This window comes from Lemur catta, chromosome 4 (genome assembly GCF_020740605.2).
Source record: "Lemur catta isolate mLemCat1 chromosome 4, mLemCat1.pri, whole genome shotgun sequence".
Classification (NCBI taxonomy): Eukaryota; Metazoa; Chordata; class Mammalia; order Primates; family Lemuridae; genus Lemur; species Lemur catta.
In genome coordinates this window covers 56,939,558-56,963,537 of record NC_059131.1, presented here as the reverse complement: position 1 = coordinate 56,963,537, position 23,980 = coordinate 56,939,558, and the positions used below count along the sequence as shown (strand labels likewise).

Sequence of the window (23,980 nt, the reverse complement as noted above, 5' to 3'; positions counted from 1 at the left end):
AACAAAAACCTGTATAGAACTATTCTATTATCAGTTCTATTCATAATAGCAAAAAAGTGGAAACCCAAATGTCCACTAATGCATGAATGGATAGACAAAATATAGTATATACATGCAATGGAATATTACTCAATCATAAAAAGCAATGAAGTACTGATACATGCTATGACATGGATGAAGCTTGAAAACATTATGTAAAAGTGAGAGAAGCCTGATACTAAGGTCATATATTGTATGATTCCATTTATATGAAATGACCAGAACAGAAAAATCCACAGAGACAGAGAGGAGGTATGGGTTGCCAGGGATAGTGGGAACGGGGAATAGAGAGTCATTACTTAATGGATATGGGTTTCCACTGAGGTGATGAAGAATTTCTGGAATTAGACAATGGTGATGATTGTAAAACTGAATGTACTCAATGCCACTGAATTGCCATTGAATTCCAAATGGTCAAAACTGCAAATGCTATGTTACATGTATTTTACCAAATACACACAAACCTTCTACCTATCTCCTATTCTTATCTCCCCTGTGGAACAAAGGCTTTGTTTTGTGTCATTCCCAATTCTTCATTTACTCAAAAGAAATCATATTATATTATTTACATATGTAATCACTGTCATTTAATATCTACCAAAAGTTCAATTATGAGAAATAATATTTATGATAAACTATTTCGTGCTTCCTTTTCTCTAGACCAGTAGTCTCCAGTTTTCTTGATCATGTAATCCTACTAAAAAAATATTTTTGAGCACCAATTGCCAAAATAGATATTTATTTATAAATTATATCACTACTGTACTCATACACACAAAAATGTAAATTTTAAAAAGTTGAAAAAATGAATATAAATTCTAATATTTTTCTTTCCATACTCCAATGAACCATTTTGAAAGCATCCTTCTTTGGGGAGTACTTCTCTAGAAAGTCTAAAATTTACTCTTGGGTTAAAGCAATGGTCTGCACTTGTTGACCCTTTGAGATCTGCCTTACTAATCCCCTAAACTAAGAAATGTGATAATGGCCTTATGGGTGTTATGGAATTTATCATAAGGATGTTGTAGGACTCTGTTACATTGTGGTGTCTTCTTTATGAAGACAGATGAAAAAAATTTCCCTTAGGTCTTTGTACCAGAAATATCTGTAATGCTTTAGAAAATATGGCTTGCTTTTATATACAGACTGATGTAATTGATCATGAAATTCTGGCAACACTAAGTGCTAGAAAACATAAGGCCAAATTTGTAACTCATTTCTAGCAACCACATCCACAGGCGTATTTATGTCCCTTCTGCCTTCAACTTGTCTTTCCAACACTTACAATTCTTCATTTATTTCTTTTTTAAAACTCATGTTGTAGCTCACTCCAGCTTCAATTTTTCTATCATCCCAATTCAGTGACTTTATAAAAAATCATTTGCATTATTTATATGTGTGTGTGTGTGTGTATGTATGTGTGTGTGTTTAAAAGCACCTCAAATATATTTCTTGAAAGACAGAGAAGAATGAATAAAAAACAAAAAACCCCAAATAAACAAAAACCAGGCAATATTGTTCAAAATAGAGGTCATTCTAAACTCGAAGCTCCCCCACATCAGGGTTATACTTTGCAGATTCTGAAGCAGCTAGCAGCAAAGCCCATCGTTCAAGAGGTAATTTGTAAATGAGTGTTGATGAAAAGAATGACAACTCACAATAGCACTGTACTACACTTTCTCACTCTTTTCCAGTTGATAAGGAATGTTATCGTGAGGAAAGGGCAAATGGCTTTTTTTTCACCTGTGTGCAAAGGTTAACTAAAAAGTCCACGATAAAGGCAGTCACATTGCCAGATGCAATTTGTAGCCATGTACCTGGATGTGTCTCCTTCTGGTGTGCTCAGAAGTCATTAGGGGATGGCCTGTATTCAATGCTTTCCTGTTGTACTTGCTCCGCTTCTCAAGGTATCTCCTCTGTTGATTGGTGATGCTGCTATATAATTTAATTTGCCTAGGTGACAAACATACTCTGTCATGGCCAAAAGCTTGGATCAATCGGGCAGTGTCAATGGTAGAAATAGAGCTACTCCTTTCGTGCAAAGCTACCCCTCCATCTCCATCTGTTTGGGTTAATATATCTGATTCCACAGAAGTGGTGGAAAGGATGTTGGTAGGAGTATCTGTGAGCAGTTCACTCTCCTCCGAGGGTCTAGAATCTGATGAAGTGTTGCTTATATAATTAAAACTTGGCTGTTTTCTCAGAATGTACTTATCAAATTTAATCTGTTCAATTTTAATCTGATTGGATCTTCCAGCTTGATGAGTGGAGAGCACCTTACTTTTTTTAAGATCTCCTGTGTTTTTACGGCTTTTCTCTAGGCTTTTATACCGCTTCTTTTTCAGAAGCTTGTTTCTCTGCTGTTGTCTACTACTCCACTCTTTAGCACCTTGTTCCCCTCTGCTATCATCATGTGTACTTTCTGAGGCCTGGAGGGAATGTGTGATGGGATTCTGAAGAAGTTTAGCCAAACGATCAAGCCGCTCCACCAAGGATAGTTCTTTCCTGTCCCTGAACTCAGGTGGTTTCTGTTGCCTCTGTCGCTCCTGATACTTGTTCCAGAGTTCATTTAAACTCACAGTGTGTGGAGTTGTTAGCTCTGGGGTGACCTTATGATCCCTTTTTGGATCACTAATTTGTCTGTTATGTTGTGGGTGATCTCTGCCCTGACTTTCAGGAGTATGCACTACTTCTTTGTTTCCCAAGTTCACATTGATGCTGAGGCTCTTTATCCTGGCATAATCTGTTTTAGTCTTTTCCACATTTTGAGAAGAGGGAAGAAGAAAAGTGTGTTCTCTTTGTTTGCCCTGATGGTGCTGAAACAAATCTTTCCAAGAATGCCTCATGAAAACACTCCTTCCCAAAGATTCATGGCCAAAATCTTGATCACTGGGTAGGTGCACTGGATGATGAATGTAAAACTTGGCTGACCTGAAGACAGAATGGGTAGTATTTTCAAATTCTGAACGACATTCGGACTCTGAAAAGAAAAAAAAAAGATTTTGAAAAAACTTAAAAATGTTGGCATTCCCTTTAGAAATACTGTTCACACTTAATTCTTTAGATATAGAACAAAGACTAAAGGAATGAAGAGTTTATATAAAGTGTGAGAAAATTCACTGCCTGCACAAAAGATTCATGCCTTGTTCTTAGCAGCCAGACTGGGTAGGAAAGGTAAGGAACTAAGTAAGACCGGTAAGTAAAAGTTTAAGAGATTCTGGGTCAAAAGACCTGGATTCTGGGCTGGACTGTACCACTGACCTGCTATGTGACCTCAAGGAAGGTACTTTAGTTCTCCAGAACTAAGAGCAGCTGCTATATGTGGGGGTGTCAAGATATGTGCTCTATATTTGATTTTATAAAAAAAATTTAATCCTGCTAATAAAATTGAGATAGGTATTGGTAACCCCATTTTCACCTAAGAAGCCTGAGACTTCATTTTCATCACCAGTAATTACATAGATGAAATTAAAAAAAATCTTTTTATATGTTTTATTAGAGGCTTTTAAAATTCCTTTTCTGAGGCCAGGCGTGCATGGCTCACGCCTGTAATCCTAGCACTCTGGGAGGCTGAGGCGGGAGGATTGCTTGAGCTCAGGAGTTCCAGCCTGAGCAAGAGTGAGACCCCATCTCTACTAAAAATAGAAAAATTAGCTGGGTGTGGTGGTGCACATCTGTAGTCCCAGCTACTTGGGAGGCTGAGACAGGAGGATCCCTTGAGCCCAGGAGTTGGAGGTTGCTGTGAGCTAGGCTGACGCCACAGCACTCTAGCCCAGGCAACAGAGCAAGACTCTGTCTATAAAATGAAAAATAAAATTCCTTCTATATAAACTATCTTCATTTTTTTCCAAAATTTTTTAGTGTGGTAAAATACATGTAACATAAAATTTACCACTTTCCATCTTCACTTTTTGACAACCATTACTCTATATCAAAAGAGGCATTTTTAGATATAATAACATCTTACAATTTTCTGATTTGAATGTGTCCTTCTAAAATTTAGGTTGAAACTTAATCCTCAATACAACAGTATTAAGAGGGGGCCTTGGCTGGGGGCAGTGGCTCACGCCTGTAATCCTAGCACTCTGGGAGGCCAAGGCGGGAGGATCGCTCGAGGTCAGGAGTTCGAGACCAGCCTGAGCAAAGCAAGACCCCGTCTCTACTAAAAATAGAAAGAAATTAGCTGGACAACTAAAAATATATATATAAAAAAATTAGCAGGGCATAGTGGCGCATGCCTGTAGTCCCAGCTACTCTGGGAGGCTGAGGCAGAAGGATCACTTTAGCCCAGGAGTTTGAGGTTGCTGTGAGCTAGGCTGATGCCATGGCATTCTAGCCCAGGCAACAGAGTGAGACTCTGTCTCAAAAAAAAAAAAAAAAAAAAAAAAAAGAGGGGGCCTTTAAGAAGTGATTAGGTCACGAGGGCTCCACCTTTGTGAATGGGATTAGCATCCCTGTACAAGGGCTCTCTTCCAGCTTTCACCATGTGAGGACACAGCAACAAAGTGTCATCTTGGAAGCAGAGACTGAGCTCTCACCAGACACTGAATTTGTTGGCACCTTGAGCTTGGATTTCTCAGCCTCCAGAACTGTGAGAAATAAATTTCTATTATTTATAAATTACCTAGTCTGTGGTATTTTGTCATAGCAGCAGGAATGGGCTAAGACACAATCACAAATCCTAATTATAAACTCTAATATGGGAGCAATATGCATTATAGGCAGAAACAAAGACATACACATGCAACTATGGGATCCTTTTCACCCATACTATAGATCATTGGCAACCAGAAATTCCATCAAATACTCTAGGAATCCTGATGGATTTTCCTAGTGTATAGTGGGATACATGGGATCTGCTTTCATACCTAAAGTATAAAAAGACTGTACACTTTTAGAATTATCTAACAATATTTAAAAATTGGGAGATTTCACTTAGTTTCTACAGGTTCTTGAGATTGCAGCTACTGCATCAAACAAATACATAAAAACAAATATGTAATTATAAATGGTTTAAAGGTTATGAAGGAGAAAACCAAGGTAATATAAGAACAATTTAAATGAGAAATGGTAATTAGAGAAGGCTTCTCTAAGGGGGCTGAAATATGAAGTAAAAAGGAGAGCTAAACAAACCAACAAAACCTAGTAGGTGAAGAACATTCTGGGTAGAGGGATAATCACGTATGGTTGCCCTGAGGCAACTGCTACCTATGCCCATCCACCTGCTCCTACAACCTTTTTGGATACAGAGGCAGGACCACCCTTCCTTCTTTAAAAGGCAAGTCACTCCACTGGTGCTCTGGAGGCCAACCCAGCTTCCTTTCAAGACCTTGGTTCGTTTCTCTTTCATATCTGACTTACATCTTCAGGCCCTCCCGCTCTAATAGATCATTTCCAAAAGCTTGAAAGCATTATTAAGTATATCATATCTTTAGAAAACCCTCACATCTTCCTCCAGACACTAGCCCATTTCTCTGTTCCTCTTCATAGCAAAGCTTCCAAAGTGGAAAATATATATTTTCCTGTTCTTTCCCTTTTTTCCTACCCCAATTCACTCTTCAAATTACTTCAGAGTACAGCCATACTATTGGACTAAAACTGCTCTTGCTAATATGATCAATGACCTCCAGTATGGCCAATTCCAGGGGATGTTCTCATTCTATATTCTCTTTCTAGGTGATCTCATCTCTTCCTGTGGCTCTTAGTACCATCTTCATGCTGTTAACTACGCTCAAACTTACATTTCAAGGTATGATTTCTCTGTTGAGCTCTGGATTCATCTACTCAACTATACATTTGATTTATCTACTTGGCCACAGCCACCTCAAATTTTAAATGCCCCTAAATGAACTCTGTTCCAGCCTCCTCTAGAACTGTACCTCTCCCAATCTTCTATATCTCTATAAATGGCACATCACCCTATTGCCCAAACCAAAATCTGGGAGTTGTTCTCGATACTTCCAACTCCCTTCTCTTTCTGTTCCTACCATTAAACCCCGACCAAACAATCATAAATCTGTCCAATTCTATTTCCTCTCACAATACTGCATGTCTCTAATAGGCCTCCTGTCCCTTCTTGTCCTTTTCCCAATTATTCTTCAAACAGTGGTCAAAGTAATCTTTTAAAAATGTAAACTGGACCTGTCATCTTCTATTTAACAACTTTCAATGGCTTTTTCTTGCATTTAGAACAAAACCCAAATGCCTTAACAAGGCATAAAAGTACTATATAACTTTCCTTCCTCATTGTGTACCACTCTCCTTGACAACATACTTCAACCCTTTAACCGGGGAGAGCATGCTGGCCTCTCCCCACTTTATCAAATAGCATGAGCAAAGGCCTATGAGTGGGAAAGCACTAAGCAAATAAAGGAAGAGTATAATTATTCAGCGTGTGTGGCTTATACAAGTTGTAAAGTAGAAGAAAATACAGCAGGAAAGGTTACTTCGGGTGAAGTTCTATAGAGCTAGAACAACAGGTCAAGGACTTCAGATTTTTTTCTTAAAAGAAATGAAGACCCAGTATACCATTTTAAACACAGGAGTAACATAATTATGGCTGTATTTCAGAAAGAATACCTTGGCAACAGGATAAAAGAAGCAAAGCTTTGAAGGGCTATCTAGAATATACTCTAAACAAGTAAAACAATAAGGAAATACATAACATTACTCTAAAATATGTTTGTTTTAAAATATCAATATTTTCAACCAACACAGTCCCCCTGATTTGGAACTGAAGTAAAATGTATAGGAAACAGTAAAAATGAGCAAGCTAAATTTCTTAGATACAAAGGGCTCTACAGAGCATCAGGATTAGATAATCATCTCACGGCACTTTATTGATAGTAAAGGTCCAACCAGTTAAGGTGGTTATTTACTTCTGATAATGGTATTAATTTTATACACAGCATTTGCAAAATTTCTCCAAAATATATCAAAGTACACTGAAAATATGATTTACTGTTTTTTAAAAAATTAAACATGCAAAATATCCAAATAAGGTGAAAAATAAAAGTCTCCCTGCTATCACTGCACCTCCTCTAGTCCCACTTTCCAGTGAGAACTACTATTAAACAAGGTTTCTTATGTCCATTTAAATTCCTGCTGAGTAGTACAAAAATATTTGTTCAAATAAAAATTTTAAGCATATACAAACATTTTATATAAACTGATTTGATGTATCATAATTTAAGTAGGTATTTGGTTTTTTCCCAATTGTTTCTAAAGCACACTACAGTGAATATCCTATTGTGTGTATGTGTGTAATTTTATTTTTCTGGGTACAGTTTATCTGTATATCTATAATTTCTGTAAGTGGAAATGCTGGGTAAAAAGGGAAAATTCACTTCAATATTAGTTAGATATTGCCAAATTGCCCCGCACCTTCAAAAAATGTTGCAACAAATTTGTACTTCTAACAATAGTCTCATGAGAGTATGTGAATGTTTTCCCATGTACTCAACCATACTAAAGATCACCAAATCTTTTCTTCTGTGCTATTGTGATAGGCAAAACAAAATCAGTGGTTTTAGCATATTTCGTTAATTATTAAGAACGTTAAGTATTATTTCAGGTCTTGTAATGGCCATTTGTATTTCTTTTACTATAAACGTCCAGTTCATGTCCATTGACTGTTTTTCTATGAAGGTTGTCTTTGATTTGTAAAAAGCTCTTTGCATAGTAAGAAAATTAGTCTCTTTTCTCAAGTTTCTCAATTTCTTAAAACTGTTTTCCCACTTTCCATTTATAAATTGGCTTTGCATTACAGTATTTTCTATCAAGAAGAAACTTTAATATGTAGATAAATTTGTCAAATCTTTGCCTGTATGACTCCTAGATTTTGTCAGATCTTGGAAGCCTTCCCCCATTCCACTTTATTAGAAAAGTCATAATAATCCATGCCTTCATCTAAGACTTTTGTAATATGATCTCTTTTTTTATACATAGATCTTTGAAATATGTGGATTTTGGTGACAGGAGTAAGTAAGGTAGGGCTACAACTTAAATTCTCCCCAAACTCCAAATGGCTAACAAAGCATCTTGGCATTATTTGTCAAATAATTTATTTTTTTCCAAACTGATCTGAAATGGCAACTTTATCATAAATGTCCATTGTATTTAAGTATTTCCATTGATGTATCAGCCACTTGTCCTTGTAGCATCCTTTTAACTATTATCACTGTATAATTCATTTTAATACCTTACAAAGTGTGATGTTGTGATTAATTAATATATATTACATATTTTGGTCTTGTCCTCAGCTCTTGGCGAGGGCTCCTAAAGCCGCTGTAATTTCCTAAGTGATAAGAGTAATATGAACATCTTTTATTATAATATTTTGTTTTTGTCCCTGGCTCCTGAGACAGTTCAGGAGTGATAATGATGAAATGAGAGTCTTACTCATAACAAGTGCTTTCAGCCACACCTGAGTTTATGTTAATGAGGTGAATTTTGGAAAGCCCCTAAGGATGGGGGTTGGATGCCAAGGAAACCAGTCATGTGATTAGAGGGTTGGAACTTCCATCCCCACCATCTCTGTGGAAGGGATAGGGGCTGCAGGTTGAGCTAATCACTGAAGGCCAATGATTTAATCCACCATGCCTACATAATGAAGCTTCCATAAAAACCCTAACCAAAGAAGTTCCAAGAGCTTCCAGGTTGGTGAACACAGGAGGTACTGGGAAGGTGGCAGGCCCAGAGAGGACATGGAAGCTCTGCACCCCTTCTCCATACCTTGTCCATGTATCTCTTCATTTGGCTGTTCACGTTTATCCTTTGGACTATCCTTTATAATAAATGAAGAAATGTTAACTAAATTTTCCCTGAGTTTTATGAGCCATTCTATCAAATTGTCAAACCTGAGGAGGGAGTAGTGGGATCCCCCCACCCCTGATTTAGAGCTAGTTGGTCAGAAATACAGGAGGCCAAGACTTGCAACTGGTGTCTGAAGTATGGGGGAAGTCTTGTGGGACTGAGCCTACAACCCATGGGGTCTATGCTAACTCTAGGTTGTTAGTGTTAGAATTGCTTAACGTGAGGGAACAAACCACACATGATGTGTGAGTACAATAGTCCCTCTAATCTGTGGTTTCACTTTCTGAGGTTTTATTTACTCATAGTCAACTGTGGTCCAAAAATATTTAATGGAAAATCCCACAAATAAATAATTTGTAAGTTTTAAAGTGTGCACTGTTTTGAGTAGCAAGATGAAATCTCACACTGGTCCACTCCATCCCACCCTGTGATGTGAATCCTCCTTTTGTCCAGTGTACCCACGCTGTCTACGCTACCTACCCATTAGTCACTTTGTAGCTGTCTTGGTTATCAGATTGACTGTCTCGGTACTGCAGTACTTGTATTTGTTCAAGTAACCCTGATTTTACTTAATAATGGCTCCAAAGCCCAAGAATGGTGAGGCTGGTAATTTGCATATGCCAAAGAGAAGCCATAAAGTGCTTCCCTTAAGTGAAAAGATGAAATTTATGATGTAAGGAAAGAAAAAAAAAAACTGTAGAGGGAGGTTGCTAAGATCCATGGTAAGAACAAATCTTCTATCCATGAAATTGTGAAGGAAAAAGAAACTCATGCTGGTTTTGCTGTTGCGCCCCAAACTGTAAAAGTTAAGGCCACAGCACATGATAAGTGCTTAAAGATGCAAAAGACATTAAATTTGTGAGTGGAAGCAATGAACAGAAAACATGTTCCAAGTGACAGCAATGTGCTGTGTCATAAAGCATTGAGCCTGTAAGGAAGACATTAGCAAGGGATCCCGAAATAAGTGACACCAAGCCATTTACTGCAAGTAAGGGATAGTTACACAGATTCAGAAATATGGAACGTCAATAGTATCATAATGCCTACATCACAATGCCTACATCATTCACTTCACTTTATCTCATTACTTAGGCATTGTGTCATCTCACATCATCACAAGAAGGGTAGGTACAGTACAATATGATATTTTAAGAGAGACCACATTTATATAATTTTAATGATATATTCTTATAATTATTCTATTTTATTATTGTTATTAATCTCTTACTCTTCCTAATTTATGAATTAAACCTTATCATAGTTATGTATGCATAAGAAAAAACATAGTATATAAAGGATTCGATATTATCCATGGTTTCAGGCATCCTCTGGGGGTCTTGGAGCGTATTCCTGCAGATAAGGGGGGACTACTGTATAGAAAAAAAATTTTTTTTTCTTTTATAGAGCCACTTCCTATACCACTCTCACCATCCTTTATAGACTCTTTCTGATTAATCTTGTATAGTCTTTAAACTTTTTATTTTGTAAAAAAAATTTCAATCCTACCAAAAAATTGTAAGAACCATACAATGAACTTCTATAGCTTTCCCTTAGATTCATCAATCATTAACATTTTCCTACATTGGCCTTATCTCTCACAACCTATAAATATATACAAATTATTCCTATTTTATCTGACCATTAAGTAATAAGTTGTAGATACTGTGGCCTTTCACCCTGGATATCCTAGTGAGAAAGACATCCCCTTACATATCATGGTATAATCATCAAATACAGTTAATTAAACATTGATATGATACTAGTGTGCAGTGTGTTCAAATTTCAGTAATTGTTCCCAAATTGTCCATTATAGCATTTTTTCCCCTGTACTAGAGTACAACCTAGCATCTTAACTGCATTTAGCTGCCATGTCTCTTTAGTCTCCTTTAATCTAGAACTGTTTGTCAGCTTTTGTCTTTCATGACACTAACGTTTTTGATAAGGATAAGTCAGTTGTTTGCAGAATGTCCTTCAATTTGAGTTTGTCTGAGTTTCATTGTGATTACATTCAAGTTATGCATTTTTGACAAAAATTCTATGTAAGTAATGTGTCCTTCTAAATGCATCACATCTGGAAATACACGATTTCAATCTGTCCCATCACTGGTGCTATTAACTTTACTTGGTTAAGATGATGTCCAGAGTTCTCCACTGTAAAGGTAACTTTCTTCCTTTTGTAATTAATGAGTTATTTGTGGTAAGATATTTTGAGGCTGTATAAATATCTTGCTTCCTTACAAAGATTCTTTGACCAAATTTTAGCCAGGCTTCTGACTCTTCTAGCTCATCTGTGCTCTTCCTTATAAAGGCGAGTTTTATCAAGAACTCTGCTAAGTCAGTTTAGCAAGACATCTCCACCCTTGATATCTGACTGCCCTCCATATTTGATGAGGTTCCTCATCCTCCACCATTCTCTAGGTGATCTGATCACCCTGGACTGTTTTTAGCAAAAATCCCTGTTAGGTCTGTTTAGCCAGAAACTCTCTTACCCTTGATGTTATCTTTTAATAATTTTACATCCACTGACTCCCACCCTGCTCCTTGACTGTAAATTCTCACTTGCCCATGATGTATTTGGAGTTGAGCCCAATCTCTCCCCCACTGAAAACTCCTGTTGTAGTGGTCCCTATACCTATATCACTATGGTCTTGAACAAAGTCTGCCTCACCAGGCTTTAACAAGAATCACTGAATAATTGTTTTAATACCTGCAATAATTTTTACTTCATGATTTTATCATTAATTGATGATTCTTGGTTAAATCTATTATTAATATGATGGTTATAATATGGAAATTTCTAACTGTTTTTCCTTCTACATTTACTTGACATGATACTGGAAAGACAAGCTTTTCCCTTTCTTATCTATCAACCTGCTCTAATGTCAGAATGGATGCATGAATTTTTAAAAATAAATCTTATTTTAGAATAGTTTAGATTTACAGAAAAACTGTGAAGACAATATAGATAGTTCCCTATACTCTCTACCCAGTTTCCCCTGTTAACATCTTGCAATTATACTACATATTATAATAAATGAACCAGTAAAGATACATTATTATTAACCAAAGTCCATGCTTCATTAGTATTTCCTTACTTTTTACCTAATATTCTTTTTCTGTTCTAGGATCCCATCCAAGAGACCACATTACATTTAGTTGTCATGTCTCCTTAGGCTTCTCTTAGGTCTGTGACAGTTTTTCAGACTCACCCTGACAGTTTTGAGAAGTATGGTCAAGTATAAATGTCCCTTATTTGGGTTTGTCTGAAGTTTTACTCATCAGACTAGGGTTATGGGTTTTTGGAAGGAAGACTTAAGACTTAAAGTGCATTTCTCATTACATATTAAGGGTGGATACCATCAGTATCACTTATCACTGTTGATGTTGACCTTGACAACCTGGCTGAGTTACTGTTTATCACGGTTCCTTACTATAAAGTTACTCTTCTTTCCCCTTCCTACAGTACACTCTTTGGAATGAAGTTACTAATGTGCAACCCATTCTTTAAGAGTGTGGAGTTATGCTCCACCTCCTTGAGGGTGGAATCTATACATACATTATTTGGAATTCTGCATAGGAAACTGTCATTTCTCCCCATTTACTTATTTATTCAATCATTTATCTATATCAATATGGCATTCTAGTTATTTTCTTCAAGAGAGTTTTTCAGGATATGTAATCTACTATATTGCCAGGAAAAGACATAAAGAAAACAAAAAGTAAAATGGCAGATGTAAATACAACTATATCAATAATAACATTAACTATGAATGGATTAAACAATTCAGTGAAAAGGCAGAGATTGTCAGACTGTATAAAAAAATGTGATCTGTCTGCGCATAGTGGCTCACTCCTGTAATCCTAGCCAAGGTGGGAGGATTGCTTAAGGTCAGGAGTTCGAGACCAGCCTGAGCAAGAGTGAGATCCCATCTCTACTAAAAATAGAAAAAACTAGCCAGGTGTGGTGGCATGCAGCTACTTGGGAGGCTGAGGCAGGAGGATATCACTTGAGCCCAGGAGTTCGAGGTTGTGGTGAGCTATGATCATGCCACTGCACTCTAGCCAGGGTGACAGAGAGAGACTCTGTCTCAAAAAAAAAAAAAAAAAGACAAAAAACCAAAAACAAAACAACCCCCCCCATGACCCTACTATATACTATCTATAAGAAACATACTTGTAGATTTAAAAATACAAATAGAGCTGGGCATGGTGGCTCATGCCTATAATCTCACCACTTTGGGAGGCCAAGGTGGGAGGATCTTTTGAGGCCAGGAGTTTGGGACCAAACTGTACAACATAGTGATACCCCATCTCTACAAAAAAATAAAGAAATTAGCTGGGTGTGGTGGTGCACACCTGTAGTTTTAGCTACTCAGGAGTCTGAGGTGGTAGGATCGCTTGAGACCAGGAGTTTGAGGTTACAGTGAGATATGATAGCACGACTGCACTCTAGCCTAAGCAAAAGAGTAAAACTTTGTCTCAAAAAAAAAAAAAAAAAAACAAACAAACCCCAAAATACAAACAGACTGAAAGTACAGATGGAAAAATATATCACACAGATGACAACCATAAGAAAGCTGGAGTGGCTATACTAATATCAGACAAAACAGATTCTAAAATACAAAATGTTACTACAGATAAAGAAGGATACTTTATAATGATAAAAGGGTCATCAATTAGGAAGAGATAAAAATAAACATATATGCACCAAATTAAAGAACATTAAAATAGATGAGCAAAAACATACAGAAATGCAGAAACAGATAATTCAACAGTAATAGTTGAAGACTTTACTATCCCATTTTTAATAATGGATGAACTACTAAACAGAAGATTAACAGAAAATAGAATATTTGAATAATGCCATAATTGAACTAGATCTTAGAGACCTATATAGAACATTCTACCCAACAACAGAATATATATTCTTCTCAAGTGTATACAGTATATTCTCCAGGATAGACTGTATGCCAGGCCATATAGCAAACCTCAATAAACTTAAAAGGATATAAATAATACAAAGTATGTTCTCCAATCACAGTAGAATGAAATTAGTAATCAAAAGCAGGATAAAATTTAGGAAACTCAAATATACGAAAAATATGTGAAACCCTAAATCATCTATGGGTTAAAGAAGAAATCAAGAGGGAAATAAGAAAGTACTTTGTAATGAATGATAGATTTATGGGATGCAGCTAAAGCTTGGAGGGAAATTTACACCTATAAATGCCTATATTAAGAAAAAAGAAAGAGCACAAGTAAAAAAAAAACCCCTAAATTTCTACCTTAAGAAAACAGGAAAAGAAGAATGAACAAAAACCCAAATAATCATAAGGAAGAGAATAATAGAGTTTAAATGAATGAAATAGAGAATTAACAGAGAAAAAATAATTGAAACCAAAAGCTGGTTATTTGAAAATATCAACAAAATTAATAAACCTTTAGCTAGATTGACCAAGAATAAAATGAGAAGATTCACATAAAAAATGAAAGAGGCAATATTACTATTGACCTTACAAAAATAAAAAGGATTATAAAGGAATACTATGAATAACGGTGTGACAACAATTTAGATAACTCAGATGAAATGGACAAATTCCATTCCTAGAAAGTCACAAACTACTGAATCTGACTCAAGAAATAACAATCTGAATAAACCTATGGCAAGTGAAGACATTAAATTATTAATTTAAAAAATTACCTACAAAGAAAAGCCCAGGCCCAGATGGATACTCCAATGAATTCTACCAAACATTTAAAGAAGAAATAATACTAGTTTTTTCCATAAACTCTTCCAAAAATTAAGAGAACACATCCCAACTAATTTTATGAAGCCAATGTTACCCTTATAAGAAAACTCAACAAAAGTATCACAAGAAAAGGAAACAACAGCCCAGTAATCTCTTATGAATATGGATGTAAACAAAATCCTTAACAAAATAGTGATAAACGAAATCCAGTAACATGAAAAAAGAATTATACACTTTGACCAAGTGGGATTTATCCCATGAGTGCAAGGTTGGCTCAATATCCAAAAATCAGTCAATAGAATAAAAAACAAAAATCACTTGATCATCTCAATAGAAGCAGAAAAAATATTTGACGAAATCCAGCCCTTTTCTTAATAAAAACACTCAACAAACTAGGAACAGAGAGAACTTCCTCAATCTGATAAGGGCATCTATGAACAGCTAAAATTATACTTAAGTGGTGAAAGACTGGCTGCCTGCCCCCTAAGACAGGAACACAGAAGGCTCTTGACACTTTTATTTGACATTGTGCTAGAATGCTAGCCAGGGCAATTAGGCAAAGACAAAAACAAACGAATAAAATCAAAAGACATTCAGATTGCAAAAGAAGAAGTAAAACTATATTTGCAAATGACAAGATCTCATATCTAGAAAACCCTAAGAAATCCATTAAAAACTATTAGAACTAATAAATGAGTTCAGTAAGATTGAAGAATAAAAGATGCATTTTCAAAAATCATTTGTATTTTACACACTTACAGTAAACAAATCCAAAATGAAATTAAGAAAATTCTATTCATAAGAGCATCAAAAAGAATAAAATACTTAGGAATAAATTTAATTTAAAAAGTGCAAAACTTATACTCTGCACACTAGAAAACATTGTTGAAAAATTAAAGAAGATCTAAATAAATGGAAAACATCCCATGCTATGAATTGAAAGACTTATTTTTAAGGTAGCAATACTCCTCAAATTGATCTAAAAATTCAATGCAATCCCTATCAGAATCCAGCTTGCCTCTTTGCAGAAATTTCTAAGATGATTCTAAAATTCATGTGGATTTCAAGGGACCCAGAATAGCCAATGGGATTATGAAAAAACAAAACAACAACAACAACAACAAAACAAAGTTGGAGGGCACGTCTCAATTCCAAAACTTATTACAATTCTCCAGTAATGAAGACAGTGTGGTACTGTCACAAGGATAAACATATAGATCAATGGATTATTATTAAGAGTCCAGAAACAAACCCATACATCACTATGATGAAATGATTTTTGATAAGAATACCAAGACCATTCATTGGGAAAGAAAGATGTTGTGACAACTGGACATCCACAGGGAAAGAAATACGGTTGGATCCTTACCTCACACCATATACAAAAAAAATCAACCTACATGTAACAGCTAAAACGACAAAACTTTTTCTTAGAAGAAAACACAGAGATAAATCTTTATGACCTTGGATTGACAAAGGATGCTTAGATAGTACACCAAAATCTGAGCAACAAAACAGATAAATTAGACTTCATCAAAATTGAAAACTTTTGTCCTTCAAAGGACATCAAGAAAGTGAAAAGACAACACACAGAATGGGAGAACATATTTGTAAATCATGTATCTGAGAAGGTACATGTATCTAGAATACATAAAGACAAATAATCTAATTACAGACCAGGCCAGAATCCAAATATACATTTCTCCAAGGAAGATATACCTGGACAATAAGCACATGAAAAGATGCTCAAACATCATTAGTCATGAAGGAAATGCAGATCAAAAGCAAAATGAGATACTATTTCACACACTCTAGGATGGCTATAATCAAAAAGACAGAAAACAAGTGTTGAGGTTATAGAGAACTTAGAACAATCATATGCTGTTGGTTGCAATGCAAAATGGGGCAGCAGCTTTGGCAAACAGTCTGACAGTTCCTCAAATGATGTTATTACATAACTCATCAATTCCACCCCTAAGAGAAATATGTCCACATAAAAACTTGTATGTGAAAATTTATAGAAGCATTATTCATAATAGGAAAAATGGTGGAAATAATCCAAATGTCAATCAATGGACAGATGGATAAATAAAATGTAGTGTTAATATATACATACAATGGAATATTATTCAGTCATTGAAACAAATGGGTTTGATAATGTTATAATTTGGATAAACTCTGAAAATATCACGCTGAGTTAAAAGAAGCCAGGCCCAAAGTCCTCATATTACATGGATCCATTTATATGAAAGTCTGGAATAGGGAAATCTATAGAGATGGAGAGTAGATTGGTATTTGTTTAGGTCTCAGGGGAGGTGGCGATGAAGAGGTAAAGAGATGACAGCTAAAGGGTACAGATTTCTTTTTGTAGTGAGGAAAAGATTCTAAAATTGACTGTAGTGATGGCTGATTGCACATATCTGTGAATATAGTAAAAACCGTTGGATTGTAACACTTTAAATAGATGAATTATACCTCAATAAAATGGTATAAAAATGCTCTATAGTCATTTGGAAAAGATTTTTTTAAGTTCTTTTAAACCATACAGACTTTTACATATACATGTATATATAAATTAGATCAAGCTCATTATTTGCATTATTCCTAGATGTTTAATTTCACTTTTTAAAACTAAATTTCATCTACACAATCTGTCATGAGCTAACTATGTGTGTTCAAGCTCCCTACTATTATACTGTATTTGTTCATTTCTCTTTGAAAGTCTCGTAGGGTTTTCTATTAGTTTATGGTCTGTTTTACTTTCCCCCCAGCATAAGCAAATTCAACCTTCCTCTCTACCCCTTAAAGTACCCTTTGCCTAATGATATAGCCTAAGAGTTGTTTTCATATAACTTTATATCTTCATTCTTTTATAAGGCAACATAAACTTCCTTATTGATGGAACCCTCGGTTTTCATTTTGTGAATTTTTTATGCTAAGTTATTTGATGTTTAAAGATTTATGCAAACTATCTGCATTGTGGAATGTAAATCAGTATAAAAATATTCCTCTTTAATTCCTGCAAAACTTTTGGCGAATTTAACCTCATCTATATTAATGTCCCCACATTTCTTTTTGAAGAAAAATTTTCTTCAAATTTTGAAAGTAAAATTTTATTTTTACTTTAAACCTTTCTGAGTCATTTTACCTTTTTTTTTTTTTTTTTTGAGACAGAATTTTGCTCTGTTGCCTGGGCTAGAGTGCCGTAGTGTCAGGCTAGCTCACAGCAACCTCAAACTCCTGGGCTCAAACAATTCTTTTGCCTCAGCCTCTCGTGTAGCTGGGACTACAGGCATGCACCACCATGCCTGGCTAATTTTTTCTATATATTTTTAGTTGTCCAGCTAATTTCTTTCTATTTTTAGTAGAGAAGGGGTCTCACTCTTGCTCAGGCTGGTCTTGAACTCCTGACCTTGAGCGATCCTCCCACCTCGGACTCCCAGAGTGCTAGGATTACAGGCGTGAGCCACCACGCCCATCCTATTTTACTTTTGATGTCTCTGTTATATAGCTTGGAAGTGAGTTTGCTTTGTAACTCAATCAGAAATTTTGTTTTTTGTTTTTTTTTTTTTTGAGACAGAGTCTCAGTGTGTCACCCCAGGTAGAGTGCAGTGGCATCATCATAGCTCACTGTAACCTCAAACTCTTGGGCTGGAACTACAGACGTGCACCACCATGCCCAGATAATTTTTCTAGTTTATATAGAGACAGGTTCTCGCTATGTTGCTCAAGCTGATGTTGAACTCCTGGCCTCAAGTGATCCTCCTGCCTCGGCTTCCCAAAGTGCCTTAATTATAGATGTGAGCCACTGCACCAGGCTGAATTCTTTAGGTTATATGCCCAGATGTGAGACTGCTGGATCATATGATAATTCTTTTTAAATTTTTGAGGAACCTACACTATTTTCCATAATGCCTGCACCATTTTACATTCCCACCAAGAGTGCACAGCGTTTCCAACTTCTCTGCAGACGCACCAATACTTGTTATTTTCTGTTCTTTTGATAATGGCCTTCCTAGTAGGTGTGAGGTGGTATCTCACTGTGGTTTTGATTTGCATTTCTGTTGTGATTAGAGATGTTGAGCATCTTTTCATATGCTTATTTAGCCATTAGCATATCATCCTTGAAGAACTGTCTATTCAAGTCCTTTGCCCATTTTAAAATAAGGTTAGTTGTTTTCTTCTTGTTGAGCTGCAGAAGTTCCTTATATATTCTGGATATTAACCCCTTATCAGATAGGTGATTTACAAATATTTTCTCCCATTCTGTAGGTTGCCTATTCACGCTCATTATTTATTGTTTCCTCTGGCATGTAGAAGTTTTCAAGTTTGATACAGTCTCATTTGTTTATTTTTGCTTTTGTTGTCTGTGCTTTTGGTGTCATATCCAAGAAATTGTTGCCAAGTTCAATGTCCTGAAGCTTGTCCCCTATGTTTTCTTCTAGGAGTTTTACAGTTTTAGGTGTTATATTTATGTTTCTACTCCGTTTTGAGTTAATTTTTGTATATGATGTAAAGACAGGGTCAATTTCATTCTTTTGAATATGGATATTCACTCTTCCCAATACCATTTGTTGAAAAGACAATTATTTCCCCATTGTGTAGTCTTGGTACCCTTGTCAAAAATCATTTATTTTATACACTCTTGATGTAAGCAGTTGAACCAAGACTATTTTCAAAATACAGTTTAGGTAGATTATCTCCTTGACTCCTTTCTCTCTTTAGCTAGGTACTGTTCTATTTTACTCTAAGAAGTAAAGCTTGACAGGTAGTAATGGTTTGTGTTCTACATGCTTTTCTTTTATGTCAGAAAAAGGGGGCCATAAAAAAACATAAATATATTTGATTTTGGTTCTGTTTTACTGTAATGTTTTAAAAGTTTATATTATATTTATGCTCTCACTGTCTTTGTAACAGTCTTCTGGTATACCTTTAGGTTTTCCCTGTTTTAGTACTGAGACATGATGTTTCACTTCCAATAGATATCAGCCTTACATATTTATTTATAATCTTGTTTCTAAGTTGCTACTATCTTTTTCTATAAGTAAAAATTATTTTATAAATCCATACAAATATCCACAAAGATAAAGTAGCATTGAAAGTATTTGCATAAGAAAGCAAAAAAAAAAAAGAACCTTTATTTAAATCATGGGACCATATTCTCATCAGAATGAAATGGAAACACACATACACTGACACTCATGTACACACAGAGACACAGGTACACATACACACACACAAACACACACACACCTCTCAATCCCATTACCTTCAATATCTATCTGTAAGGATTCTTCATCTTCTGGCCAGGCTTCCATAGGAACTGTCATCTTACTATGGATCTTCTCTTTCTGTTTAATGGCTTTAGTGTCTGGTAGGTTTTTAATCTTTGTGTCTTGTACTTGAGCTGAGTGCTCTGCAGCAGTAACACCACTGGAATCTAAAAGAGGGAAATTAATACATTATACAAACAGGAAGTTGACGATTTTATTTTATTTTTTTTAGAGACAGGTCTCACTGTTGCCCAGGCGGGAGTGCAGTGATGTGATCATAGCTCACTGTAACCTTGACTTCTTGGACTTAAGTGATCCTCCTGCCTCGGCCTCCTGAGTGGCTGGGACTACAGGCATGCATCACACCTGGATAATATTTTTATTTTTTGTAGAGACAAATTCCTGACCTCAAGAGATCCTCCTGCCTCCGCCTCCCAAAGTGCTGGGAATACAGGTGTGAACCAATGCTCCTGGCCAACAAAAAATGTTTAAAAATACCTCTTAAGCATCTATTATGTGAAAGGCTTTGTTACTGGCATTAAGAAAAAAATAGAAAGACCACTCAGAAATGTGTTTAGAAAACAATCTAAAATGGGGTCAAAAGTCATGTACATAAATAGATGTCTTACCAAGTTAATGAATTACAGCATAAAAGAGAGACAGATAAAAAGGTATAATATCCAATGGGGGAAAAGCTAATTTCAGCTAGGAGTATCACAGAACTCTGGACAATTGACTTAGACATTGGAAGACAGCTAAGATGCGATATACATTGAGATGGAAAGAAAAAGCCATTTTAGGCAGGGCGCGGTGGCTCACGCCTGTAATCCTAACACTCTGGGAGGCCGAGGTGGGTGGATTGCTTGAGGTCAGGAGTTCAAGATCAGCCTCAGCAAGAGCGAGACCCCGTCTCTACTAAAAATAGAAAGAAATTATCTGGCCAACTAAAATATATATATATAAAAAATTAGCTGGGCATGGTGGCGCATGCCTGTGGTCCCAGCTACTCGGGAGCCTGAGGCAGGAGGATCACTTGAGCCCAGGAGTTTGAGGTTGCTGTGAGCTAGGCTGACGCCATGGTACTCACTCTAGCCCGGGCAACACAGCGAGACTCTGTCTCAAAAAAAAAAAAAAAAAAAAAAAAAAGAAAAAGGCATTTTAGGCAAAAGTGACTACATAACAAAAGAATGAGGTCAGGAAAGCAACTGAGCAACCAAGAAATAGTGCAAGTATGTGGTTTGTTTGATTATAGAATTTATGAGGAAAAGAAGTAAGAACTAGCATTCTAAAGGTTGTTTGGGAGCTGATTTTGATGTCCTGGAAGACTATGCTAAAAGAGTTTAGATTTGTTTTTAAGGCAATGGAAACTAAAGTTTTTGATTAGGAGACTAATGTGATCAAAACTGTTTCTGGACCATTCATTTAGCAACAGTAAAAAAACGGAGCAAAATTTTGAAGTGTTGCGCAGAATACAGTATCTTTTTTAGAAAAGCAATACATAAAGAAGAGAAGTGGAGAACTATGCTCTAAAATATGTTTCTAGTTTACAATTGTGGCAGAAACTGCCACCTGTCCTCTAATATCCATTTTTCTTTTCCTCAAAAATAGAACCTAACTTTAGCCGGGCATATGGGTACCTGAATAAAGACTATTTCCCAGCCTCCCTGGCAATTTGGCTTGGTGTGACCATGTGTCTAAGTCTGGCCAACAGGATGTAAGAGGAATGGTACATGTAACTTCTGAGAAGTATGCGTAAAGGAAGAAATATGCTTTTTCTTTCCCTTTCTTCCTGTTTGCTGGAATAGAGGCTGATGGCTTCAGCTTGAAAATGGAGGCCAAAAGTGTTAGAGTAACAGGAGAGCAAGAGCTTTGTTTCCTGCATACTCTGGAACACGATGTCACCACTGGATGTCTACCTTTGGGTTTTTAGGAGATAGAGAAATAATTTTCTGTCTTCTTTAAGCCAATGTTATTTTGTTTTTGTTTTCATCCCTCAGAGCTGAAACTAATCCTAACTGAACACGTTATTATAGACATTTTTAATCAGAATAATCCAAATGAAGTAAAATAACCAGAAAGGTAGGAAGTTAACAAGCTGAATTCGAAAAGAATAAAGGATTATATACAACAACGGTATTACAGAGTCAGTATATCATGGTGTTGAAATATTTTTTTCAGCAGAGGTAAAAATCCATTAAGTGAATTTCTGGCAATGAGATTAATTTGTTTACTATATCCAAAAGTTCTCCAGAAATAATCTCAGAGAGCTTTAAATAGGCCAATTTTACCTGCCAAAGTATATAAAAAATGTAGCTTAACTATTTTAAATATGAACAAAATAACGGAGGACTGAAGATAGCAAAAAGAGAATAGAGAATACACTTCTATTTATATCCTTAAAGGAATAGTCTCATTTTAGAATACCAGAAGAAAATAATATGCAGACAATCCAGTTTAGCTACCTGCAGTGTCTTTCTGCAAGGATTCTTTTTCTTCAGGCTGGGCAATGTTAGTCACTGCCCTTGTACTAATGATTTCTTCTTTCTGTTTTTTGTCTGAGAGGTTCTCATCACCAGTAATGGGCACTTGAACTGAAGCATCTGGAATAACAACATATTTGATCTCACAGAGAAGAAAAAGATAAACATCATAGGCAAGTAACTCCCTCCAAAAAACACCCACAAATAAAACTTCAAATCCCTTTATATTAGGAAAAAAGCACCTCTTAGGCTCCACTATGTAAAAACTATGACATAAATTAGAAAGTTTTCCATATTTTTAGTGTATAACAATTTAAATATAATAACACTTTAAATAAAATCTGTTCTTTGATGGCTTGATATAATGGTAAAAAAAAAAAAAAAAAAAGAAAGAAAAAAAGTATAGGCCTGGTGTGGTAGCTCACGCCTGTAATCCCAGCACTTTGGGAGAAGAGGCAGGAGGATCGCTTGAGGCCAGGAGTTTGAGACCACCCTGAGCAATACAGACCCTGTCTCTACAAAAAAAAAAACAAAAACAAAAATTAGCCAGCACGGTGGCACATACCTGTAGGAGGCTGAGGCAGGAGGATCACTTGAGCAGTGGCTATAACCACACTATGAGCACTCCAGCCTGGGCAACAGAGTAAGTCTCTCTTAAAAAAAAAATACACATATATATATGTGTGTGTGTGTACATATTTAGAGAGAGAAAGAGAGAGAGAGAGAGAGAGAGATCAGGTATGTTTTTCAAAGTAAAAAAGTAGATTTGAACAATGCTTTCAAGTTTTTTGGCCTAGTCAAAGTTTTTATCACTTACGGAAACAATTTTGGTATTCCATATAATCCAAGAAAAGCATTTGTATCACCTGTATTTTATATATAGCATTCTTATATAATTTAAAAAAATCTCATGTAGTTCTAGCTTTTTAAATTTGTCTAATATTTTCTATTTCTCTATTCTTTCTGTTTTTCTTGATCATTTTTCATTTCTTTCTTTCTTTTTTTTTTTTTCTGAGACAGAGTCTCGCTTTGTTGCCCGGGCTAGAGTGAGTGCCATGGCATCAGCCTAGCTTACAGCAACCTCAAACTCCAGGGCTTAAGCAATCCTACTGCCTCAGCCTCCTGGGTAGCTGGCACTACAGGCATGCGCCACCATGCCCGGCTAATTTTTTTTTTTCTATATATGTTTTAGTTGGCCAGATAATTTCTTTCTATTTTTAGTAGAGACAGGGTCTCGCTCTTGCTCAGGCTGGTCTCGAACTCCTGACCTTGAGTGATCCACCCACCTCAGCCTCCCAGAGTGCTAGGATTACAGGCGTGAGCCACCACACCTGGCCCATTTTTCATTTCTTATCTGTGAGTAGGAATACTCTTCAACAAAAAAATCAGAAAGGCAATAGAGATTACTTAAAACATAACAAACACCACTCTTGTTATTTACCATGCTATGTCTTTTAAATTTATTCATTCTTCTAATTTCTATTACTCCAATCTTCCTAATCTCTCAACATCTTCTGAAATTTTTAGATCATTAAAATTTTTTAATGTTAATAAAATATTTCAGGATTACTAAAAGTATACAACATAATGAACACCAAAGTATCTTCCACAGAGCTTAAGAAAG

General features: G+C 35.9%; 1 protein-coding gene across 1 annotated transcript in view; it reads right to left on the bottom strand.

Annotated features, from left to right (window-relative positions):
- The window catches only part of ALMS1 (ALMS1 centrosome and basal body associated protein), a 161,207-nt gene that overhangs the window by 38,467 nt on the left and 98,760 nt on the right, over positions 1-23,980 (bottom strand). Inside the window, exons 14-16 of the mRNA XM_045549868.1 lie at positions 22,339-22,476; positions 19,873-20,043; positions 1,857-3,019 (exon numbers count right to left, since the gene is read on the bottom strand). Coding sequence (XP_045405824.1) covers positions 1,857-3,019; positions 19,873-20,043; positions 22,339-22,476 — 1,472 coding nt within the window. The remainder of the gene's footprint in view (positions 1-1,856; positions 3,020-19,872; positions 20,044-22,338; positions 22,477-23,980) is intronic.